The 20,730-nt window shown below is 47.6% G+C and overlaps 1 protein-coding gene and 2 non-coding genes across 3 annotated transcripts; 2 read left to right on the plus strand and 1 right to left on the minus strand.

Annotated features, from left to right (window-relative positions):
- Window positions 1-5,792: 5,792 nt before the first annotated feature.
- On the minus strand, window positions 5,793-5,865 carry Trnav-aac. Its single transcript has one exon. It is a non-coding gene; the product is annotated as a tRNA-Val (tRNA).
- Window positions 5,866-5,976: 111 nt separating this feature from the next.
- Window positions 5,977-6,047, plus strand: Trnag-gcc. The gene has a single exon. It is a non-coding gene; the product is annotated as a tRNA-Gly (tRNA).
- Window positions 6,048-17,277: 11,230 nt separating this feature from the next.
- LOC108153132 (protein a6) lies at window positions 17,278-19,886 on the plus strand. Its single transcript, XM_017282920.2, has 2 exons — window positions 17,278-17,689; window positions 17,774-19,886. Exon 2 carries the CDS (start codon window positions 17,776-17,778, stop codon window positions 19,183-19,185), a length of 1,410 nt encoding a protein of 469 aa, XP_017138409.1. The 5' UTR covers window positions 17,278-17,689; window positions 17,774-17,775; the 3' UTR covers window positions 19,186-19,886.
- Window positions 19,887-20,730: the final 844 nt, after the last annotated feature.

Here is a 20,730-nt window from a genome sequence, read left to right on the forward strand (position 1 = left end):
GGACGAAAATCTGTGGCATCCACAATTTTAAAGATATGAGAAAACCAAAAACGTAGAATTGTAGAGAATGACCATATCTTTAAGACTGCGGAATTTGAATTGGATCGTATTATTATTATAGCCAGCATCAAGAAAACAATTTCATTTTTTCTCGCCCTGTCTCTCTCTAACACACACGTAGCATAGGCGGCTTTGCTTAGAGTAAAACATTAGCGCCTAGATCTCAGAGACTACAAAAGCTAGAGCAACCAAATTTGGTATCCACACTCCTAATATATCGGACCGAGACGAGTTTGTTTCAAAATTTCGCCACACCCCCTTCCGCCCCCGCAAAGGACGAAAATCTGGGGATATTCAAAAATCTCAGAGACTATTAAGGCTAGAGTAACCAAATTTGGTATCCGCACTCCTGTTAGATCTTACTATAAAACGTGTATCTCAAAATTTCGCCCCACCCCCTTCCGCCCACACAAAGGACGAAAATCTGTTGCATCCACAATATTGCACATTCGAGAAAACTAAAAACGCAGAATCATAGATAATAACCATATCTATCAGATTGCTGAATCTGGATCAGATCAGATCATTTTTATAGTCAATAGGAACAAATCAATTTGCAGTGGCTACGCAGCGCCCGACGTCACGCTCAGACTGATTTTCTGTCTCTCTCGCACGCACTCTTTGTCGTGTGGTTCAATATTAGCGGCGTCTGCCGGAGGAGAGCCATACTGACTTAGTATCGGGTATAACCGTAGAGTTGCGGTGTCCGCAGCAACTCACAACGTTCCCCCTCGTTTTTTTTTTTGTGAATATAGGGCAACTAAAGTACTATGCATAGAGGAATAGAAATCTTTTTTAGAATTTGACTGTTTTATTCTTTTCCTTTTATTGCATTTTTTCGTAGGAACGTACAAGATCCACTGCTCCAATGGAAGGTGGCCCTCAAAATCCCACCTCGAGTATGACAAATGCAACAGTTCAGAGCAGGTTCAGAATGTGCGATGGGATGGGGACTCTTCTGGATCTCCGTGAGAAATCAGTGCGGAAGTATGTTGATTTAATATCAGCAATGCAATTAGTAATCGCACACGCACACTCCAATCACTTGCACATACAATTAGAAAAACCGAAGAATAACAAGTGCGATGGCCCAGCCACAGCTCTTCGTCCTTAGTCCTCAAGCACACAAGTCACGAACAGGGCCCCAATGTGGGTGGCCAGAGCCAGAGCCGGGGCCAGGTCCAGGCCGGCGGCAGACGGTGGAAGGCGGCAAAACAATGTTAAATTGATGTGGGACCGACTTTGACTCGACCCCCGTGTGTGTGTGTGTGTGTGTTTGTGTGTGTGTGGGTGTGTGACGAGGAGGCAACCCAGAGGCAAACACACACATGCAATCAGGTCTGTCATTTCGCATTCGTATTGTGTGTTGTTCAAGTGTTCATAATGAATTTAATCGCGTATGTTTATTGCTCACTTTGCTATGGTAGACTCTCTGCCCTGCCCTGCCTTTCTCTGCTCTGCTGTGCTCTCCCCCTCTGTCACTGAGTGTCACACAAAACACCCTGTGTGCCCCCACACGGAGCCCTAAGTTGGGTTCTGAGCCATCGGCATCGCCATCGCCATCGCCATCGCCATTGCTATGGTGGAGTCGACACTTTATCATTTTGTCACGCTTCTTGTTTACCAAGTTGGCTCGTGAGCGGTCTCGTTCTTTTGCATATTGATTTATCATTGTTGTTGCTATTGTACTGGGCTCTGGCTGTAGACACGCACACGCACATGCACACGCACACGCAAACATTCAATAGACTGATCCGAGTCCCTTTTTGCCTGAAAGCAAAGCAAATTGTTTGCATATATTAGACACATGCCAGAAATTGCATTTTAAATGAACTTGCATTTCATTTGAAAATAATTGCTGTTAAAGTTGTCGTCTTTGTCGTCGTTTGTCTCGGTCTGATCCTTGCTGAATCTACAAGCCCAGTCCATGTCTGTGTCCATGTGGTATGTGGATGACCCAGGCTACAATACTTCAACAATACTTAACAATTAAGCACACAGAAGGGATTTGCATTCGCTCTCCATCTCCATCACCTGCTTAACATTAGCCAAGGAGTATCCCAATCCTATAGCCAAATGTATCCCCCACCCTCCACTGGCATACAGGTTTCCCGGTGCGTACGGCTAATCGGCAACCTGTCGACGTGCTAAGTGCCAAAAACTACTCTTTATATTCCACAGGATACTCAGGCACACGCACACGCACACCCATCCCCATCCCCAAACCCCTACCCATGCCCATATCCAGGCCCCATCCACAAGCAGGGCATAGGCACACGCAATCGCTGAAAAGCCACAAAGGGCAGGCGGCTCCAATGATGAGATGAGCATGCATTGGTTGGCGCTGGGCGGTTTATGTGGAGCCCAAGCACACAGCAGACCTGAACCTAGACCTGGAGCCTGGAACCGTACGAACGGTTTACTCGCGATGCGTGCTGACAAATCGACGGCTAAGCCGAAACGTCAACACGTGGATAGCCAGAGCGAGAGACCGAAGCCAAACCAATCCAAAGCTCAAGCTGAGACTCTGGAACCACAAGCCGACCATGGACCCATCGCCACCGAGATGGCCATGTCCGGAGCTGGAGTTGGAGCTGGAACCGACCAAACCAAACCAAAATCACTATCAATTTGCGTTTGTAAATACATTTTAATGGCATTTCAAAGTGAAGCCGAGTTGACCCCGGCCATTGCCTCTGCCGCTGCCGCTGCCGCTGTCCGGCCCAACCATTCTCCGGCGGTAATCAATTTGGAAATTTAGGCGCAATAGTCGCGGTCGTGTGTTCAGCGGTGATTCGGGAAAGAGTAAGAGCAAACGCAGGAGCAGGAGCATCCACTGGAGCGCATGTGGGTGTGTGTTTGTGTGTGTGGGTTCGTGCTATGGCTGGGCATAGGCAGATCCGAATGACACCGGAAATTCAAACTACTTCCTGTTTGTCGGTGGCATTCGTTAGTCGTGTTTCATTTTCGTTTGGATTTGCTTTTGGTCTGACGGATGATGGCTTGGCCTGCGATTTGATTTGTTTTCATTGTAACGAGCCTTTTATTAGCCCCAGTGCCCAGACCCTTCATCCTCTTTCCTTTCCTTTCCTTTTCCCAAGCCCTCGCCTCGCCAGCTCCAAATAGTCCCTCATGCTCCCATTCTATCCAGTCCCACATCCACATCCATCCATGTGCCTGTTATATTGGCTCTATTGTTGTTGCTGTTGCTGTTGCTGTGTCGTTGTGGCGCTGTTCGTTAAATGCAAACACCAAAAGGGTTTTCAAAAACAACAATCAACGCCAGCAGCAACCGACCGACCGACCGACCGTCCGACAGTCCAACCGACCAACAGAACGACCCACCCACCCATTCATCTGGCTACAGAGCTGCTCCACCGTCCAATCCGCCCACACCCCGGGCCAGGCCAGGGCGACGGGGGAGCCAGGAGGGAGCGATAGGAACGCCAACGGCAGGCAACCCGTTTCGATTCTGTTTGCCCAACACAGTGGCGGGCCACAGCAGTGGCCATCTGCGCAGAACCGTCACGAACAGGAGGCCAAAAGCACCAGGCCTAGGATCTAGCCAAGTGCCCTGTGGTGTATGCTTTTTTAATTGTCTGACATTTCGCGTGCGGCTGTATGTGTGTGTGTGTGTGTGTGTTTGTGTGTGTGTCTGTCTGTGGAAGGAGTGGGTGCTTGTGTGTCTCTCGTTCTCTCTCTCTCTTTTTGTGTCTGTCTGTCTGTGTGTGTGTGTATGAATATTCCCGTTATTGTCAGTCTGTAGCAAAGCGATTTGCATACAAATTTGGCACGAAGTGTAAATATTTAAGCAGATACAAAGTGTGAGTATTAAATTTTTGATACTAATTAATTATGCATGTGTAAATTTTGCATTGAAAATTATTATAGCGCCATATTTTGGCCATATTTCCCCTCACCGCCCCCAAAGTCCACCCTCCGACATGTAGTCCCGGCGCGCTTTCGGCCAAATCAAATCATATGTTTGACAAACAAGAATCGTAACAAAAACCTGATTGCCACCGATGCAGTCACCAATGGCATTTGTTTAGCAGACACCCAGGATGAACACGGACATAGACAAGCAGCACGGACTCTCGACTTTATTGGCCGCATAGTTGGACTAATTATGTAATTGGATTAAGCACTAGTCGCCCCCTTGGGGGAGAAGAGGAGTGCATGAGGCTTCTCATCCTCCTCATCACGTATGCACAGTAATTGGTGCGAGGACCAAATCAGACCCCACCAAAGCCAGTGTGCTCTTAGACTTTTGACTCGCTTTGGGCCTTAAAATGTGACAGACAGAAGCTGGATGATCAGGAGGTGCAGGAGGAGCAGGAGTAGAAAGAAGTAAAGAAAGTGGAGGAGCGAGCCAAGGGCTCACGACAAAACATAACAAAACACTTCCAAGGGCAATAATAACAAAACATTAGGTGCGAACAAAACGACCCAGCAAATAGACAAACATGCCAGCAGCTCGAACAAAGAAGGAGATACAATGTAACTAACGCCTCGAAATGGCGGGATTCAGTTTGATTGGGATTGGGATTGGTATTGGAGACGGAGACGGAAATAGAGTTGGAGATGGAGCTGGATTTGTGGTTGTTGTTGTGGTTGTGGTTGGGGCCACAGCTCAAAGCAAACACAATGCGAAAAAAGGATATCAAACAAGAAATTCTATTAAAACTTTTTCACTTTTCGCCTTCAATGTCCTCGTCCCTGTCCCTGTCCCTGTTCTATCCGTAAGTGTTTGATTCAAAAGCCAAATATGCCAATAAATAATTTACTATATACACGTACAGAGGGGGTACATACACCATGCCACACAGTGCCACAGCGCGTCTCTATCCCGCATACTTAAAGCGCATTAGCCTGCTCGGAGTCCGAGTCCGAGAGCCAAACAGAAGAAAGAAGCCTTTTGGGAAGGAGGCAAGGCAGCGGCTGCATTGGAGATGATAGCCACCGATGAGAGAACGCTTAGGCCAAGTGTGGGAGGATTGGATTCGGTAGAGCACACACAAGCAGCGGCCACTGGACGAGACCCTAACATACCCTCTACACAATATCACCGCATACATAGCGAAAGATAAAGCCTTAGTCTTCGTCTTAGGGGCTAGTCGGTTGGATCTGCCCCAAGCTACCCTGCAGGAAGTAGCCAACGGACTTCGCCAGCGGCCGAGACAGCCCCAGCAAAGGGCGAATCTGTCTGCGAAAGTGTAATCTATGGCCCAGACCACTGCAGGCTATTTGTATTAATTTGTTGTTGGCGACTTTGTTGTCGGCGGCGCCTTTGCTGCTATTGAATATGAAGCGTCCACGGAGCTGCAGCCTCGAAAAATGCCCAAGAATTTGTCTCTGCTGCTGCCTTTGCAGGACTCCAAGTAAAGGATGCCGATAAAGTTCCTAAAAAGAGCCAGTTGGGAAGCAGCTGGCTCCTGGGTCTTCTTTTCTGAGTACTGCTTCTTACTCCACCCCTACCGGCACCTTTATTGCTGCTCCTCCAGCGTCGAGTATCGATGAAGCTCCGCTGGAGTCGAAGCCAAAGCTTATGCCTTGCTTAATCGTTTTGAATTAACAAACAAATCGGGACGTTTTTATTCTTTGAGGTACCCAAGAAAAACCTACTATAATTTTAGTTCCGCCGACAAAGCTCCAACCACCTAAAATGTGGTCCATGCCCCCAATAAACTTAAGGACAAAATTACACGAACGAGCTTGACAAGGGAAAAAAATCTTTCCGCCCGGGATCGAGCCGGGGGCCTTCTGCGAGTTAGGCAGATGTGATAACCGCTACACCACGGAAACGCCTTGATCTCTGCCGTCGTGGCGTACTACTAGAGAGAAGTCAGAGGGATTCCCTACTCCCTGTAGCCAGAGGGGAAGCCGAATACTGATCTGTCGCCACCTACATGCATAGCATCGGTGGTTCAGTGGTAGAATGCTCGCCTGCCACGCGGGCGGCCCGGGTTCGATTCCCGGCCGATGCAGATATACACTTTTTTTCGTTATAGTTGGTCTTATTATACCCGATACTCAAAATGAGTATTGGGGTATATTAGATTTGTGGTAAAAGTGGATGTGTGTAACGTCCAGAAGGAATCGTTTCCGACCCCATAAAGTATATATATTCTTGATCAGCATCAATAGCCGAGTCGATTGAGCCCTGTCTGTCTGTCCGTCCGTCCGTCTGTCCGTCTGTCCGTCCCCTTCAGCGCCTAGTGCTCAAAGACTATAAGAGCTAGAGCAACGATGTTTTGGATCCAGACTTCTGTGATATGTCACTGCTACAAAAATATTTCAAAACTTCGCCCCGCCCACTTCCGCCCCCACAAAGAACGAAAATCTGTGGCATCCACAATTTTAAAGATATGAGAAAACCAAAAACGTAGAATTGTAGAGAATGACCATATCTTTAAGACTGCGGAATTTGAATTGGATCGTATTATTATTATAGCCAGCATCAAGAAAACAATTTCATTTTTTCTCGCCCTGTCTCTCTCTAACACACACGTAGCATAGGCGGCTTTGCTTAGAGTAAAACATTAGCGCCTAGATCTCAGAGACTACAAAAGCTAGAGCAACCAAATTTGGTATCCACACTCCTAATATATCGGACCGAGACGAGTTTGTTGCAAAATTTCGCCACACCCCCTTCCGCCCCCGCAAAGGACGAAAATCTGGGGATATTCAAAAATCTCAGAGACTTTTAAGGCTAGAATAACCAAACGTGTATCTCAAAATTTCGCCCCACCCCCTTCCGCCCACACAAAGGACGAAAATCTGTTGCATCCACAATATTGCACATTCGAGAAAACTAAAAACGCAGAATCATAGATAATGACCATATCTATCAGATTGCTGAATCTGGATCAGATCAGATCATTTTTATAGTCAATAGGAACAAATCAATTTGCAGTGGCTACGCAGCGCCCGACGTCACGCTCAGACTGACTTTCTGTCTCTCTCGCACGCACTCTTTGTCGTGTCGTTTAATATTAGCGGCGTCTGCCGGAGGAGAGCCATACTGACTTAGTATCGGGTATAACCGTAGAGTTGCGGTGTCCGCAGCAACTCACAACGTTCCCCCTCGTTGTTTTTACAATTTATTTAAATATCAATATAGTCCTAATACTATGCTATATTATAGAAATAACCTTTACGAATAACGTTTCAGCTATGCAATTTTCGCCTATTTATTGGTGTTCATGAACGTGAACAGGAACCGACAGTAGGTATCTCTAGGAGGAATGAGCGTGGGCACAAGTGCCGCAAATCGCACCTTTTCTTAGCGATGGTCTTAATTTTAATTAAGTTATATTTTCTTATGCGTAGTTCATAAGTTTGGAAAATAAGACAGTTCTTATTAAACACTCACCTCATTAATATTTGGATTCATCATTGATCTGGAAAATGGAAGTCGCGTCAAGAAATGGCTTCGAATGAGATAATATTTTATACTTTTTGGGTAACGACAGATGTACGACGGTGGTCTGATAAGTACTTAACCTCACCGCCCGATGGTGCCAGTATCGCAAAAAAGATTTACTATCGTGCAGTTCTTTTAGACGGCTGCTGTCAAAATTGTAGACGATTCGGACTCGTAGTTTTTTTTTGACCACGTGTGGAAGCGGGCTTATCCGCTGATGTTATAAAACTGAAAAAAAAAAACAAAATCTCGTGCTCCGAAGAAGGCGAAGACTTATCAGCCGATAAGGTGATGGCCACCGTTTTATGGGATTCACAAGGTGTGATGTGCATTGACTACCTGGAGAAGGGCAAAGCTATCACAGGACTCTACTATATCGAACTATTGGGGCGATTGGACGCCGAGTTACAGAAAAAATGGTCCCATTTGTCGAAGAAAAAAGTGTTCTTTCACCATGACAACGCCCGGGCTCACACCTCCGACGCGTCGCGACGTCGCCACGGCCAAATTGCCCCATCCACCGTATTCTCCAGATTTGGCCCATATTTTTGAGGGTTTAGATCTCAGAGACTATATAACCTACAGCAAACCAATGTTGTATCCGCTCTCCTGTGATGTGTGCGTATCCTCCAAAATGCTACAGAAAACGGAACAGTTTTGTGTTTTGCGATAACAGGAGCACCAATTTTTCCGTTTTCAAAAGTAAATCCGAAAGTGTTTGCAAAGTGAAAGATTGCAAGTGCCAAGAGGATATAACCACCTAATGACCTATTTGATAAGAGAGGTAAAATATTTAATCTGTTTCCATGTTTCCACTTCGGATTTATATTCCGCTACATATGCCACTCTCTCTCCAACACCAGAAGTTACACCTCGCTCCCCTCCGCCAAAGAGCGCTCACTGCACGAGAAAAAGCGTGTGAGTGAGTATGAGTAAGCGCGTGGAAGGGGCTTACGTAGTTACTGCAAGATCAAGATCATCAAGATCCCGATACACAGTTTCCATCTACGAAAAATATTGTATTGTTGAGTTTAAGATATTTGATTTTGAGTATACAGAACAATTCATTTGGATCCAGTAGATTTTTTAGCTGTTTTGAATCCAATATACATAGGTAGGCCCCAGGACCTATCACGAACATTGCAGAAACAACTCGTAGTTCATATAACACGAACATTACGACTAGCCGGTAGCATTTCTTATAATTTTTCGATTTTGCAAACAATTTCGCACTGTCCAACGAGTCCAAATGCTGACATCGAAAGCTAAAGATTCGAATGGACAGTACGTTTTCTTCCTGCTGTAGTAGTGTCAGATCCGAGCACCATTCAGTTCATCAGTGGGCTTTTTTAAGTGGACGGACGGACGGATGGACAGGCCATCATCCTATCTCCGCCTTTCGAGCGCGGCGGCTGTTAGGGGAAGCACATCGGATAGCCGCCAAGAAAGAATGGAAAACGGAAGGAAAACTTGCAAAGCTTTTCATCCAATTAGAAAGTGTAGTTTCATTGTTAATTGCTCCATCAGAGAATCTGTGGACGGATCTGAGGATGGGAACACACTCCATCGTAAGAACTTAACTTTTCCCTTCCCCTTCCTTCCCTTCTCCCTTCTCTCTCATCCCGCATGCCCAATGAGTTGTAATTAACTTTATCCGAAAATCTTTGCCGCCGCAACGGTCGAGTGCTGTTCGGGGCAGGGGAAGTAGACCACGGCAGAGACTGGGGGCAGGGGACGCCGGCTGATGGCTCGTTAGGCCGGATCCGAGTCTCGTCTCGTCTTGTCTGTTCGCACTGTCCAAGTGTTGGCGTTTTTATTGAGTTAAGAAGCTGAAGTTATGTAAAGATGCCCTAATTTATGACCGCTGGTTCGTGTGGATGCTATTCCGAATTGGTTCGTGGGATAAGCCACGATATGGACCACATTCCATTGCCACTGCCGTATGAACGCCTCAGAGCAGAGCGACAGTGGGTGGTCGGTCGGTCACTTGATGTATGCGAGTTCCACGTGGCAGAAACACTTGGAGCCCCTCAACACCTCCTTCTGCCGACCGTTCTCTGTGTTTGCTTTTGCTTGTTTTACTTTCAGAAATTTCGCCCATTCGCCCGTTCGCCCGTTCTCCTGAACAGCCTGAACAGTCTCTGCTGCGGATTGGCTTGGCTTGGCTTCGCTACTGGTTCCTGCTCCTTGGAGAACCGTTGTTGCTGTTGGTTTTTGTTGTTGGTGCTGCTTGTTCCGTTTCCTGATTATTTCTGTAATTGTTGTTTAAGTTGTTGCGGCTACATTGGCGCACTTCCGCTGTGTGTGTGTGTGTGTGTGTGTGCCAGCGTCTTAGCTGCCGCTTTCGAGCGTGATTTAATTGAAATCAATTAGCGGTAATGAGTGGTCATTAAGCTGGCTTAGTGCTCATCGTTGTGCCCCTATCCGCTTCCCCTTCCCCTATCCTGCCCAATCCCTTTTCCAGCCAGCGCGTCAGTTCATTTCCTTTTGTGGCACTTGGCCAATGCTAATGCGGGACTCCACTTTGGATGAGAGTGGAATTGAAATGAGTTGAGAGTTCAGAATTCTCGTTACAAGTTTGTCCAAGCGGCCCCAAGGGACATATGCAGACCAATATTTAAACAGAATTTAATGCAAATTGAACGCAAACTTTACTAAATATATTTCAATTAGGCAGACCAGCAAGGAGTAATCACTAACAATAACAAATTAACTGCTCCACATGCAAACTAGGCCCCCAGAAGCCATTCCATCCGCATCCAAGGTCTCAATTTGCTTCCACGGATGGGCGGGCCTCCCCTTCGTGTTCCATGCCACAGAAACCGGCCACTACGTCCAGCAGTTCACATATTAAATGAAGGCATAACATTTGCCTTCCACAAACGCAACCAAAAGTATTTCTGCCACACTGCCTGCTGCTGCTGCTGCTGCTGCTCATTCTACTGCTGGAGAGAACATTGCGAAAATGGCGGATGAACAGTTGGTTGGTCGCACTTATAAGTGCATGGCAGCTGGGCGGCGGGGAAGGGGCAGGGGCAACAGCGTAGGGCAACTTTTTAACTGGGTTTTTAGCATTGCCTTCGTTTTGCCTGAGAGACCGAGCCGACCCGACCCCCGTTTGCACGGCGGTTGGCTCAGTGTTGCTCCACTTGGCAAAACGTTACATCCTTTGCTTTGTCGTTGTTCCTGCCGGCTCCTCTTCTGTGCTCTGCTTTCCTTTCCTTTTTTTTTGGAAATTGTTTTGCTGTTTATTGCAAAATTACACAAAAACAATGCACGTTGATGAAGACGGCAGCAGACGCTGTGAGAGAAGCAAGAAGCAGCCTTCCGATGATGACGCTGGCGAGATGTCGAAGAGGCAAAGGCAAAACCAAAAGCAAAAGCTCCAAAACAAAAGAGAGATAACGGTGCAGAGGTCGGGCCGTGGGTCCGGGGGGCCGGGTGTGTGTATGTGTGTCAGTGCAACTGCAGGCCAAAAGGAGCTGCAGAAGTATATGCGAGGGTGGGAGGAGCAGCAGAGGAGGGAACAGCAGTGCGGTATGAGGGCGTGAGAGGAGGCAGCACAAAATAAAAACTTTCCGAAATGGGAAAACTTTTTTCTTCAACGAGGACAACGCAGGACAACCAGCAGAAGCATCGGACCTGCAGGACCGTGGCTCGGACGGGGCAGCGGGACGAGGGGAATGCGAATGCCAGTAACGAGCCAAGTTGAAAAATCTTTATTGTGTATCAAACCATTTGTATTAATTAGAAGCGGCAGCGGCAGCAAAATAATTACAACAATGCAAAAGGAAACCAAGGCACACACAGAGAGAGAAACCGAAAAACGACGACAGCAACTACCAACAAATGGGGGCACGGACACTGGCACGGGAACGGGCACGACAGCAACAAAACAATTTCCTCGGACTACTGCTAGTACTACTGCACAAAATATATTTCACTGGCGGGAGAGCCGTGAAACCAAAGCCCCCAATGGACATGTAAATATGTGTGTGTGTGTGTGTGTGTGTGGTGCAGCAGCTCGACCTTTGCAGGCCGATTGCGGGACCCAAACTGTCGCCAAGCGCAAAGTGGGAAAGGGTGATAGGAGGACAGGGACACCTGGCTAGCGGAAAAGCCAAGGCCAATTAGGCAGCGTTGGGACACACGAGACACGAAACGCGAAACACGAGCAGGTAGCCTTGCAAGCAATGAAGAAGAGCTGACAGATACCCAGCACCAACTCCAAGTCCGAGGTACGTACCAGTGGCTCATAAAAGTCCCACTGGGTACCCCAATATTGAATCGCAGCCATCCGTGTGGAGGGGGGGGGGGGATATGAGACTATTCTGCAAAGCAGAGCAGCAGCGATAATAAACTTATTTATTGCATAGTTTATGCACTGGAGATATCACTCATACGACATGGGTGTCGCACATTTAACATGCACCCACCCTGGTGTAAAATGCGATACGGCTACAAGTTGCGAAAAGAGCGAGAGGACTCTCAGACGGTGGACGGCAGACGACAGACAGCACACTCGTGCAAGACTCGTGCAAGTTAATGCGACACACACTTATAGTCGTCGCACAAACCCTCTTGTATCTTTTGCATGGGGCTGGTGGGTTGGGGAGTATGTGTATCGAATAGACGCACGATATAACTACAGAAATATAAGTAGGTACAAGCATAATGCGATCGTAAAAAGGCTTTTCATTGCGAGCATAAAGTATTAAGCTACTTTGCAGCATCTTTGCATGCATTACCGAGGATAATACACAGACAAACGTCACAGGACCCGTACGAGTGCCACAAGCAGTCCCCTCCACGCCCACGCCCACGACCACTCGCACTCACACTCACACTCCTGCCACCAGCTGCCATCTCTTCTCACATATACACCAGCACGTATCCTTCGTCCAGATTAGTAGACACACATGTGGAGCCCACATGCAGTCGGGGACGAACTCTCCCGTCACTGTATAGTATAGGCCCAGGCCCCTCTCTACCCTGGCTGCCATCATGGAACATATTTCTGAAGTTTACGAGCAGAGTCTCCACCAAAAAAGACCGAGTGTTTGTGCCCCAAAAACGGATTGAGCAAAAAGACAATGCGCGAAATTGAATCTCCTGTCATCGTCTCTACGTACATATGTATGTACATATATGTATCTATCTCGTATGTAAGTTGCCGAAGAAAATGAAATTGCCATTAACTGAGTCAGTCTAGGGCTGGGGCGGGCTGAGTTCTAGTGGGGAAACTGGGGACTAAGTCTGGGATTGCGACTCAGACTATTGCAGTCGAGAAGGAGACCAAAGACAATCCGAAATTTATGAAATAAACTCAGTTTTTCTCCTTCAACGAGAGCTCTGAGAGCTGCTGCTTGAAGACTCCGATTCCCGCACGGAAGGATGAATTTACAAGCGTCTCGCAATGGCCCAAAAAGGATATTTATTGCCGTTGCACTAGGTCCAGGCTGTGGTCACGGATACAAACTTGGCAAGAGAACGACACATTCACGGTGTGTCATTTGTGGCATTCCCATATGGATCTGTGTATAAATACATTTTTGTCCCGCGCTTGTTTATTTGGCGACTTCACTCCGGTTTCCAGGACTCTCCCACACAGTCCCACGCCACTTACATACATACATTGACGTGCGTGCAACACACACACTCACAAGGACACGCTGCTCAGTTGTACGGCTGGACCTGAGCCGGGGCCGGCGACATTTTCGTTTTGGCATTTCGCATGCAATTTGCAGTTCATTGATTCGGAAGTTTTCCCATTTAACTTAAGCCTCTTTAACAATCCTATTGACGCAAATTTCTACTTACCGCTACCCCAGACTCATGCCCCTGGCACTGCCACAGTGCCACAGACCCGGCCACCGATACTGCTGTCCTATAGCCGTCTGTCCTGCTGTCCTGCTGTCCTGCCCACCTGCAGGTCTCGTATCTCCACCGCTTCAGGTGCGCCGCCTTTGATTGCCGTCCACCTAAGAGTCCACTTAGACGGACCATCTGCTCAGTCGGTGAACCACTCGGGCATATGGCCATTTCCATCCCCATTGCCATTCCCATATCCATTCTGCCTGCTCGATAATTATAATAATGTCAATAGACAGCGGAACACGGGAGTAGGGGGGAGGTCAGTGGGCAAACGGCGAATGGACAATGGCCAAAAGGACGGCCATCTAATTGTCGGCGCTGCTGGACATGCACGGATTCCAATTATCGTACTCTCTGAGCTTCTGCAGCTGTCGCAGACTGCGATGCGAATCCACGTTTTGTACTCAAAGTAAAAGCCGCTTGTGGCACTCTCGAGACATGCCCCAAATCGGATCGATTTCCACTTGCCTCGAAATCGCTCTCAGAATAGCAGATGAAAGTGAAAATGCATTTTCAGCTGACCACCGATCTACTGGCTGTCTCCAAAGAGCACTTTTGAGACTCCCGAGCACTTAAATGATCATCAAGGAGAGAGCCATGGGAGAGCTCCATCAGCATCAGCATCAGCCTGAGGCAGCAGCATCAGCATCAATAAGCCTGGCCGGCCATGTGCAACAAGAGCCAGCAAGGACGACTCTGAAATATTCCTTCCGAAACCAGAAGCCAAAGGATATTCCCGGTCCCCACACCCGAGGCCCTAGGCCAAAGTGCCGCTTCCAAGGACAGGTGCAATGTGCAATCTTTTGGTATTTTGTTGGCTTTGCACATTTGGCATAATGCCAAAACACAATAAAAAAAGGGCAGCACCGTGGAAGGGCAGTGCATGAGGAAGGGGAAGGGAATGTCTAAAGCAAAACAACTGCGGCAGACGGCGAAAACAAAAAGACAATGCAAACTCAACACCTAAGGATGGCAAACACTTAAAGACGCGGCGGGGCCGGCGGCAGGCGCCCCATCGACTCCGCCGACTCCATCATCGGGGAGAGAGGGAGTGGGCGAACCATGACGAGGGACCACTCCCATCTCCTTGGAGTCGTCAGACCTGGCATCAGCCTCAGCTTCAGCTACAGCTACAGCATCGGGGCTGAGGAGCAGCCAGGACGTGCATTCATTCAAATCGACTTCCAGCTCTCGACTCCCGACTCTCAGTTCTTAGTCCTTGGTGCTCCTTCTTTCCTCCACTGTTGTCTTTACAAAGGGAATTCATTTTAATGTGAAGGGCGGGTCGTGTCGGGTCGGGTCGGGCAGGACTTGGCTATGGGTCTGACTGAGTCAGGAAGCGTTTGCTGGCAGAGGGTCCTGGACGAAGCCGGAGACGGAGTCAAAGCTAGAGCGAGTCGATTACGTCTGCGTGTGGCGCGCCAAGACGCGGCTGTGCCTGTGTCTGTGCCTGTGCCTGTGCTGTGTGCTCCACGGATACGGATTTAAACGGCCAAAGTGCAATCCACAAACACAACCAACAAACACACACACACACGCAGTCACATAGAACGAGAGACAGGAGACGGTGCAACGCCGGCATTCAAGCGCACAGCGAGCGCCAAACTCAACTCCAACTCCCAGTCAAGCCCGACCCAGCCAGAGTCTATAATTTCTGTTGTGGTTCCTGTCTATTGTCTTACCATTCCTTTCTCCCCTTCTGCCTCAGTAGCCCTATCTACTAGCGGTATCCTTCGCCAAGGGCAGCCCCTGCCCCTGCCCCTGCCCCTGGCCCAACACCAGCCCCGCCCTTGTGCTGCCCTCTGCTAGGGAAATGAGCCATTCGCGTGAATTACTTAAAGAGGATCCCCATCCCTGCCACCGCTGCTGGAGCTCATTTGACTTTTAGGCATTCCCACGATTCAGTTCTTTAAGCTCTGGCCCGCACTCTTCTCTGTGTAGTTTGTGTCAGGTAATGTTGGTCCACTCCCACTGCAGAGGCATGGCATCGGTGCAGCTAAGCTGGGCTTCAGGGCCTTGCGGTCGCGATGCGACTGATCTGAAATGTTGCCGTGGCGGCAATTCAGTATCTTAGTTAGAGTTTACCTTGGCGTGTCGTAGTCTATTCTAAGCCTGGGCTAAGTCCACCTGCGGGTTACTGCAGGAGTAGATTCAGCATCACTGAGGGGCTTGCATGCCATCTCCGCACACAAGGAGAGCTCTTGCAACTGCAACTGCAGCTGCATCTGCATCAAAGATCTGCATCGCTGCATGGATTTCCCCTTTCTCATGGGTCTTCTGTATATTGTGCGTCCTCGATTGCGCTCTTCCGTACTTTCATTTTATCACTTGCCTTTGGAAGATAATCAACGGATCCAGCAGAAGATGATTCTATCGCTGACTGGAATGTAGAATGTGGACTGTGGACCCCTTTCGACTCGATCATTTTCTATACCCATAGGGAATATATTTGCCGCTCGTTGATAAGACCGATATCTCCTGTTAGCTCTCTTTCAGTTGAACATGAAAACACCTCAGGAGAAGTGAGGACTCAGGCTTCCTCGAAACAGGACACCACCCTCCACCAAATGCTCAGATTGCAGTCTGTCAAAACAATTGAAAAATACAAATAAAAACAATTCAATTGGACAAATAGAATCTAAAATCGAAACGCTCGAGTGAAAGTTCTGCAGTTCGATTCGAGTGAAAGCTTTCGCTTGAGTGCAGGGCGTCAGAGCGCCTGCGCCTGCCAGGTTGAGTGGGTCTCAAAATTGTGGGTGGCGCCAAATTCTCCTTGATAGTTGTTATTGTAGCACTATGAGTAGATTTTGAGTGGATTTTGTGGATTCTATGATTATTTCTATTAATTTTTTTGGACTCTTGGTAGTGGGTTTCAAAGATGCTTTAGCTGGGTGCCAGATGGAGTTGGCTGTGGGTGGCTTCTTTGATTCCTGCTTTGGGATGCTGAGCGGATGTTTATTTTAAATTATATTTTAAATTAAAATTATTTTAAATTTGGCGCCAAGCATGTCAGAATAATACACTAGCGCGTCGAATGTGAAATTGAATAGTGTCACCAGCCGACAGACAAGGTTGCTTGCTACATGCAGTTCCTTCATCTAGTGTGACCATACACAGTATAAAAAACACTTTTCTGTATATTTTGACGTCGAAATTGATTTGAAGGTATATTTACGATTAGTCGGTTCTTTACAATATATATATCATTAATTTTATCAATCAATAATCATTATGAACTTCCGACAGCAAGTTTTTTTAATTTTCGCTCTCTCAAATCGTGCTTCCCGGCATAAAACCAAAGCTTTCCTAAATTTATTCCACTGGATGCATTCAAATTCCACTTTGGCGCGCAGGTCTAGCGATTGTCCAGTCGATAGTATCGAAACCGGTTGTTTGCTGCCTCGTTCTGCGATATTCTCTCTTCGTGGACAGATTTTTCATCGCAAGAATATACCTTTCATCGAAAAATGTCCCTACATTCATACATTCATGACGTTAACTTATTTGTTTAAACCAATAATAAGAGATTTAAAAACCAGCATATTTTGTAGAAAATTGAGTCATCAATCGGATACAATTATATTGTCAAGGTTTACAGTCTTACCTAGCTAGTAATATTAAGCCGAGTATTATAATCGGACTCGGATTTCCGATCTCGCAGAGAGAACGATTAACCCATTGTCGACCAGGAGGAAGATAAATATACTCCCCGAAGGTGATAAAACTTGAAGAAAGATAGCAATTTTTTTCTAAGTAAAGAGTAGGATTTGCAACAAGGATTTACAAACAGTATTATTGTCCATGGTTTATCTTAAGTTGTTCACCTGTTCATATAGTGAGGAAATAAGTTGGTTTTTTTCATCGGTATATGTACGGTAGTTTTTGGTATTTTTCTAAGGCCCTTACGGTATATTTTGACCGCGGTCACACTTACTACCACAAAATAAACAGACTCGGAATCACAAAAAATACAACAAAAGCGCAACATTTAGCTGCATTGCGTACAGAAAACTAACGAACGCGGCAAAGTTCCCAAATCAAAATGTTGTGCATAAGGTGGCAGAGCGCCTAAACCAGGGCAGCCCCTACGGGAGAGTGCATTTTCCACTGAGACGCAATTATGCAAGTTGCAGCAGCCGTAACAACAGCGCCAGCAGATCTAACTGTACTCGCGTTGGTGGTAGTGGTGGTGGTGGTGGTGGAGGTGGTGTTGCTGGTGGCGGAGGTGCAACAGTTGCTGGACAATTCGCACGGCGCCCCATCGGCAAACAAGAGCTAGGAAAGGAGCGCAAACGAAGGAAGGAACAACAATCGGAACGCAATTGAACGGTTGGGCAAGCAAGCAGCAAGAAGAGTCCGCTGGATGCCATCGTCTACAGATTTCACCATATGTCTTCTTTCTTCAACTTTCAGATATGACTCAAAGACATTCCGAACCATTTTACATATCGCCCAGGCTATTCGACAACAGGCGCCTCAAACGACGCCGCTGCAAATGGATGGAGCGCCTGCGTGAGCACCAACAGACTTGCAAGGCCGAGATGCGCGCCCAGCAGGCGTTCGCCTCTAAGACTGAACGTGGCAGACGGCGTTGCCCAGCAACGCTGCAAAGGCATCATCTTCTGGCCGCTGCCACACTGCCTGCAGATGTCACTATCGATTTGCTGTCAGACGACGACGACGACACCAACGACGTTAACGCGATTGTAGAGCCGAGGCCAAAGCCAGTACCGGCAGGTGCGTCATCAACGTGCAACAGCCTGTTCATGCATCAGCCGAACTTGCTGCTTATGCCTGCAACCACACTCAGCATCCACCAACACGACGGAGGCGGCGGCGCCAGCAGGGGATACACACAGCGAAGGGTCCCAAAACACGGCATGTCCCAGGGCAACGCTGTGACAACTACATGTGTGTTGGGGCGGGGGACATCCACATCCACACACTCACAATCTCTGACTGAGAGCATACTGATAACCAGTGATGACGAGAACAACGACAATGCCATCGCCAAGTATGTGCGCAGGCAGCACTCGATGCGCTCGCCCCCACCGCTGGCACCGCTAACACTCTCGGAGACCGTCGAAGAGGTTACTGTGTCTCTGGTGCCGCGAAATACCACCACTGCCAACTGCCAGGCACGCCTGCGACACTCCCACCCGCCTCACTCCGGTAACTACAAAGCCTGCAACATACCGTCAGCACCGCCACACACAGCAACCACCAATGGCATGGGCAGAGCCGCCAGCAGCAACAGCGGTCACGGCAACGGCAACGACGGATATCTGGAGGTAGATGTCGGGAGCGGCATTACGGCCACTCTGCCGGACGAAACCACCGTGCATACGGTCATTGCGAATCGCATCTACGAGCTCTCCTTGAGCAAGCTGCGTGAGGGTCTCGCGTCCAGCGGAGTACCTGAGTACACGCACGATTTGCTGCCCGAGCAGCTGCAGAAGCTGTCGCCAGCCCTGCGTGCCAAAGTGGCGCCTCTGGTGGCGCCATCGCCCCCCACGCCCATATCCCTCAAGCTGTCCAGCGACCTCAGCATATCACTGATCTCAGACGACGACGATTGCGAGAGCAGCAGCATCAACAACACAGCCGGAGGGCTCGGATCCGATCTGGTCTACCCAGTGGTGGCTGCGGAAGCACACGCCGCCGCCAAGCTGCTCAAGCAGCAGCAGCCCCAACTGTCGGTGGTGCAGCATCTGCAGTATGCAGGCGGTGGTTTTGCACCACCCGTGGCCCTGGCACTGCCGGTGATGGCTCACACAGCGACTACATCCACGGTTCCACTACCGCGTCGCCGTAAACTGGGCTGAAGAATGGGCCTGACGGAGCCCCAAAAGCCAAGCCATAATATCATTCCCCAATAGCCGGACTCGCGTCACGATGTAGTCGCGGGCTCAGACTTTTCCTAGCATTAGCTAGTAGTGCAAATATAAAAGTAGATTTAGTATTTCGCGCCCTCATGATTTTCCCAGTGTACCCCCGAACCACGAACCCCACCCGTCTCATGATTTTGTTTCTCTCTTTCTCCCTCTCTCTCACTCTCTCTATACCACTCTTTCTATCTCTGTCTTTCTCATAAATTTAAGTTTAAGCTTTAACGGAATGAGAGACGATAAAAAAACAAACGTACAAAATAGAAGAAAGAAAAGGAAGATTAGAGCCCAGAGATTTTTGGAAAAAAAAACGTAAGGAATATTTGTAAAAAATTTTAGGAGAGAAAATAGTAAATTTGCAGGCACACAGAAAAAAATGGAAAAAATAACCCAATATTCATATATACAAAAAAACAACACACACAATTAGGTTTAAAGCTATGCAAGTATTTCGATTAAGCCAAGTGTAGTTTGTGTGCATCATACCATTAGCAGATGATCCACACACATGCACACACACAACACACCCGAATAAATATTGTAGGTGTCGAAGATTGAGAAACCTGTATTATATTTAACCGATCCCCGCCCCTAGATCGGAATAAACTATATTGTACATACATTTCTATATATCCCTATCCTACTGCTGTATTCATCATGTAAAAGGGAAATATGTAAAAATATAATTTCAAAAATATATATATCATGTAAGCTGCACCGTGTACATAGATGTGACTCAGTGCGCTCCATCACTCTTGCATTGTGGATACGTATCCACGTGGATACGTCTTAAGAAGAATCTACACTCCGTTCCTTGGAGTACCAAAAAATAAGAGCTCGCCGGGTCCTACTCCCCTGGGCCAGTTGGTATGGAAAGACTAACAATTTTAGTCAGTCAGCTCGAAGAAGGCTGCGACATCGTGGACATGTGATCATTGTCTTGCCAGATGAATCAGAATTAATAGCCCGTCTAGTACCCTTAGACCAAAGGGTGTTCCTTCTCACTGTGTCTGATGCCGCATTTTTTTAACATCCTTGTCCTTGGCCCTACCTGTAGAGTTATCCGTGTCACTCTATCAAATCGTAAAACACTCTTTTAGAGCAGGCTTAAGATCATCAATATCAAAGATTAGTCATTGGGCGTATCCAAAGTCGTGTGCTATCCACACGTGCTGATGTTACCAAAAGAGTACTTTCCCATCAAAAGTTATCCGATTACCAAGACTCCATCTCTTGCGCTCTCTTCGGCCTTGCGGAGTCATGATATGAATGAATAAATGACCTAAAAGGAATCCAGATGCAAATGTTAGAATGTCACTGGGTCGGTTCGATCTTATGATTCCTTTCTAATCGTGGCTTGACTTATATCGCAGTATTATTATTATATGCAACAATCAATGCATATTACCACCGACACAAAAAGAGTTTTGTTTAGTCACAACGAATTATTATTTTGAGAAGAAATCGATAGCAAGCGATATC

Source organism: Drosophila miranda, chromosome XR, assembly GCF_003369915.1.
Source record: "Drosophila miranda strain MSH22 chromosome XR, D.miranda_PacBio2.1, whole genome shotgun sequence".
Lineage (NCBI taxonomy): Eukaryota > Metazoa > Arthropoda > Insecta > Diptera > Drosophilidae > Drosophila > Drosophila miranda.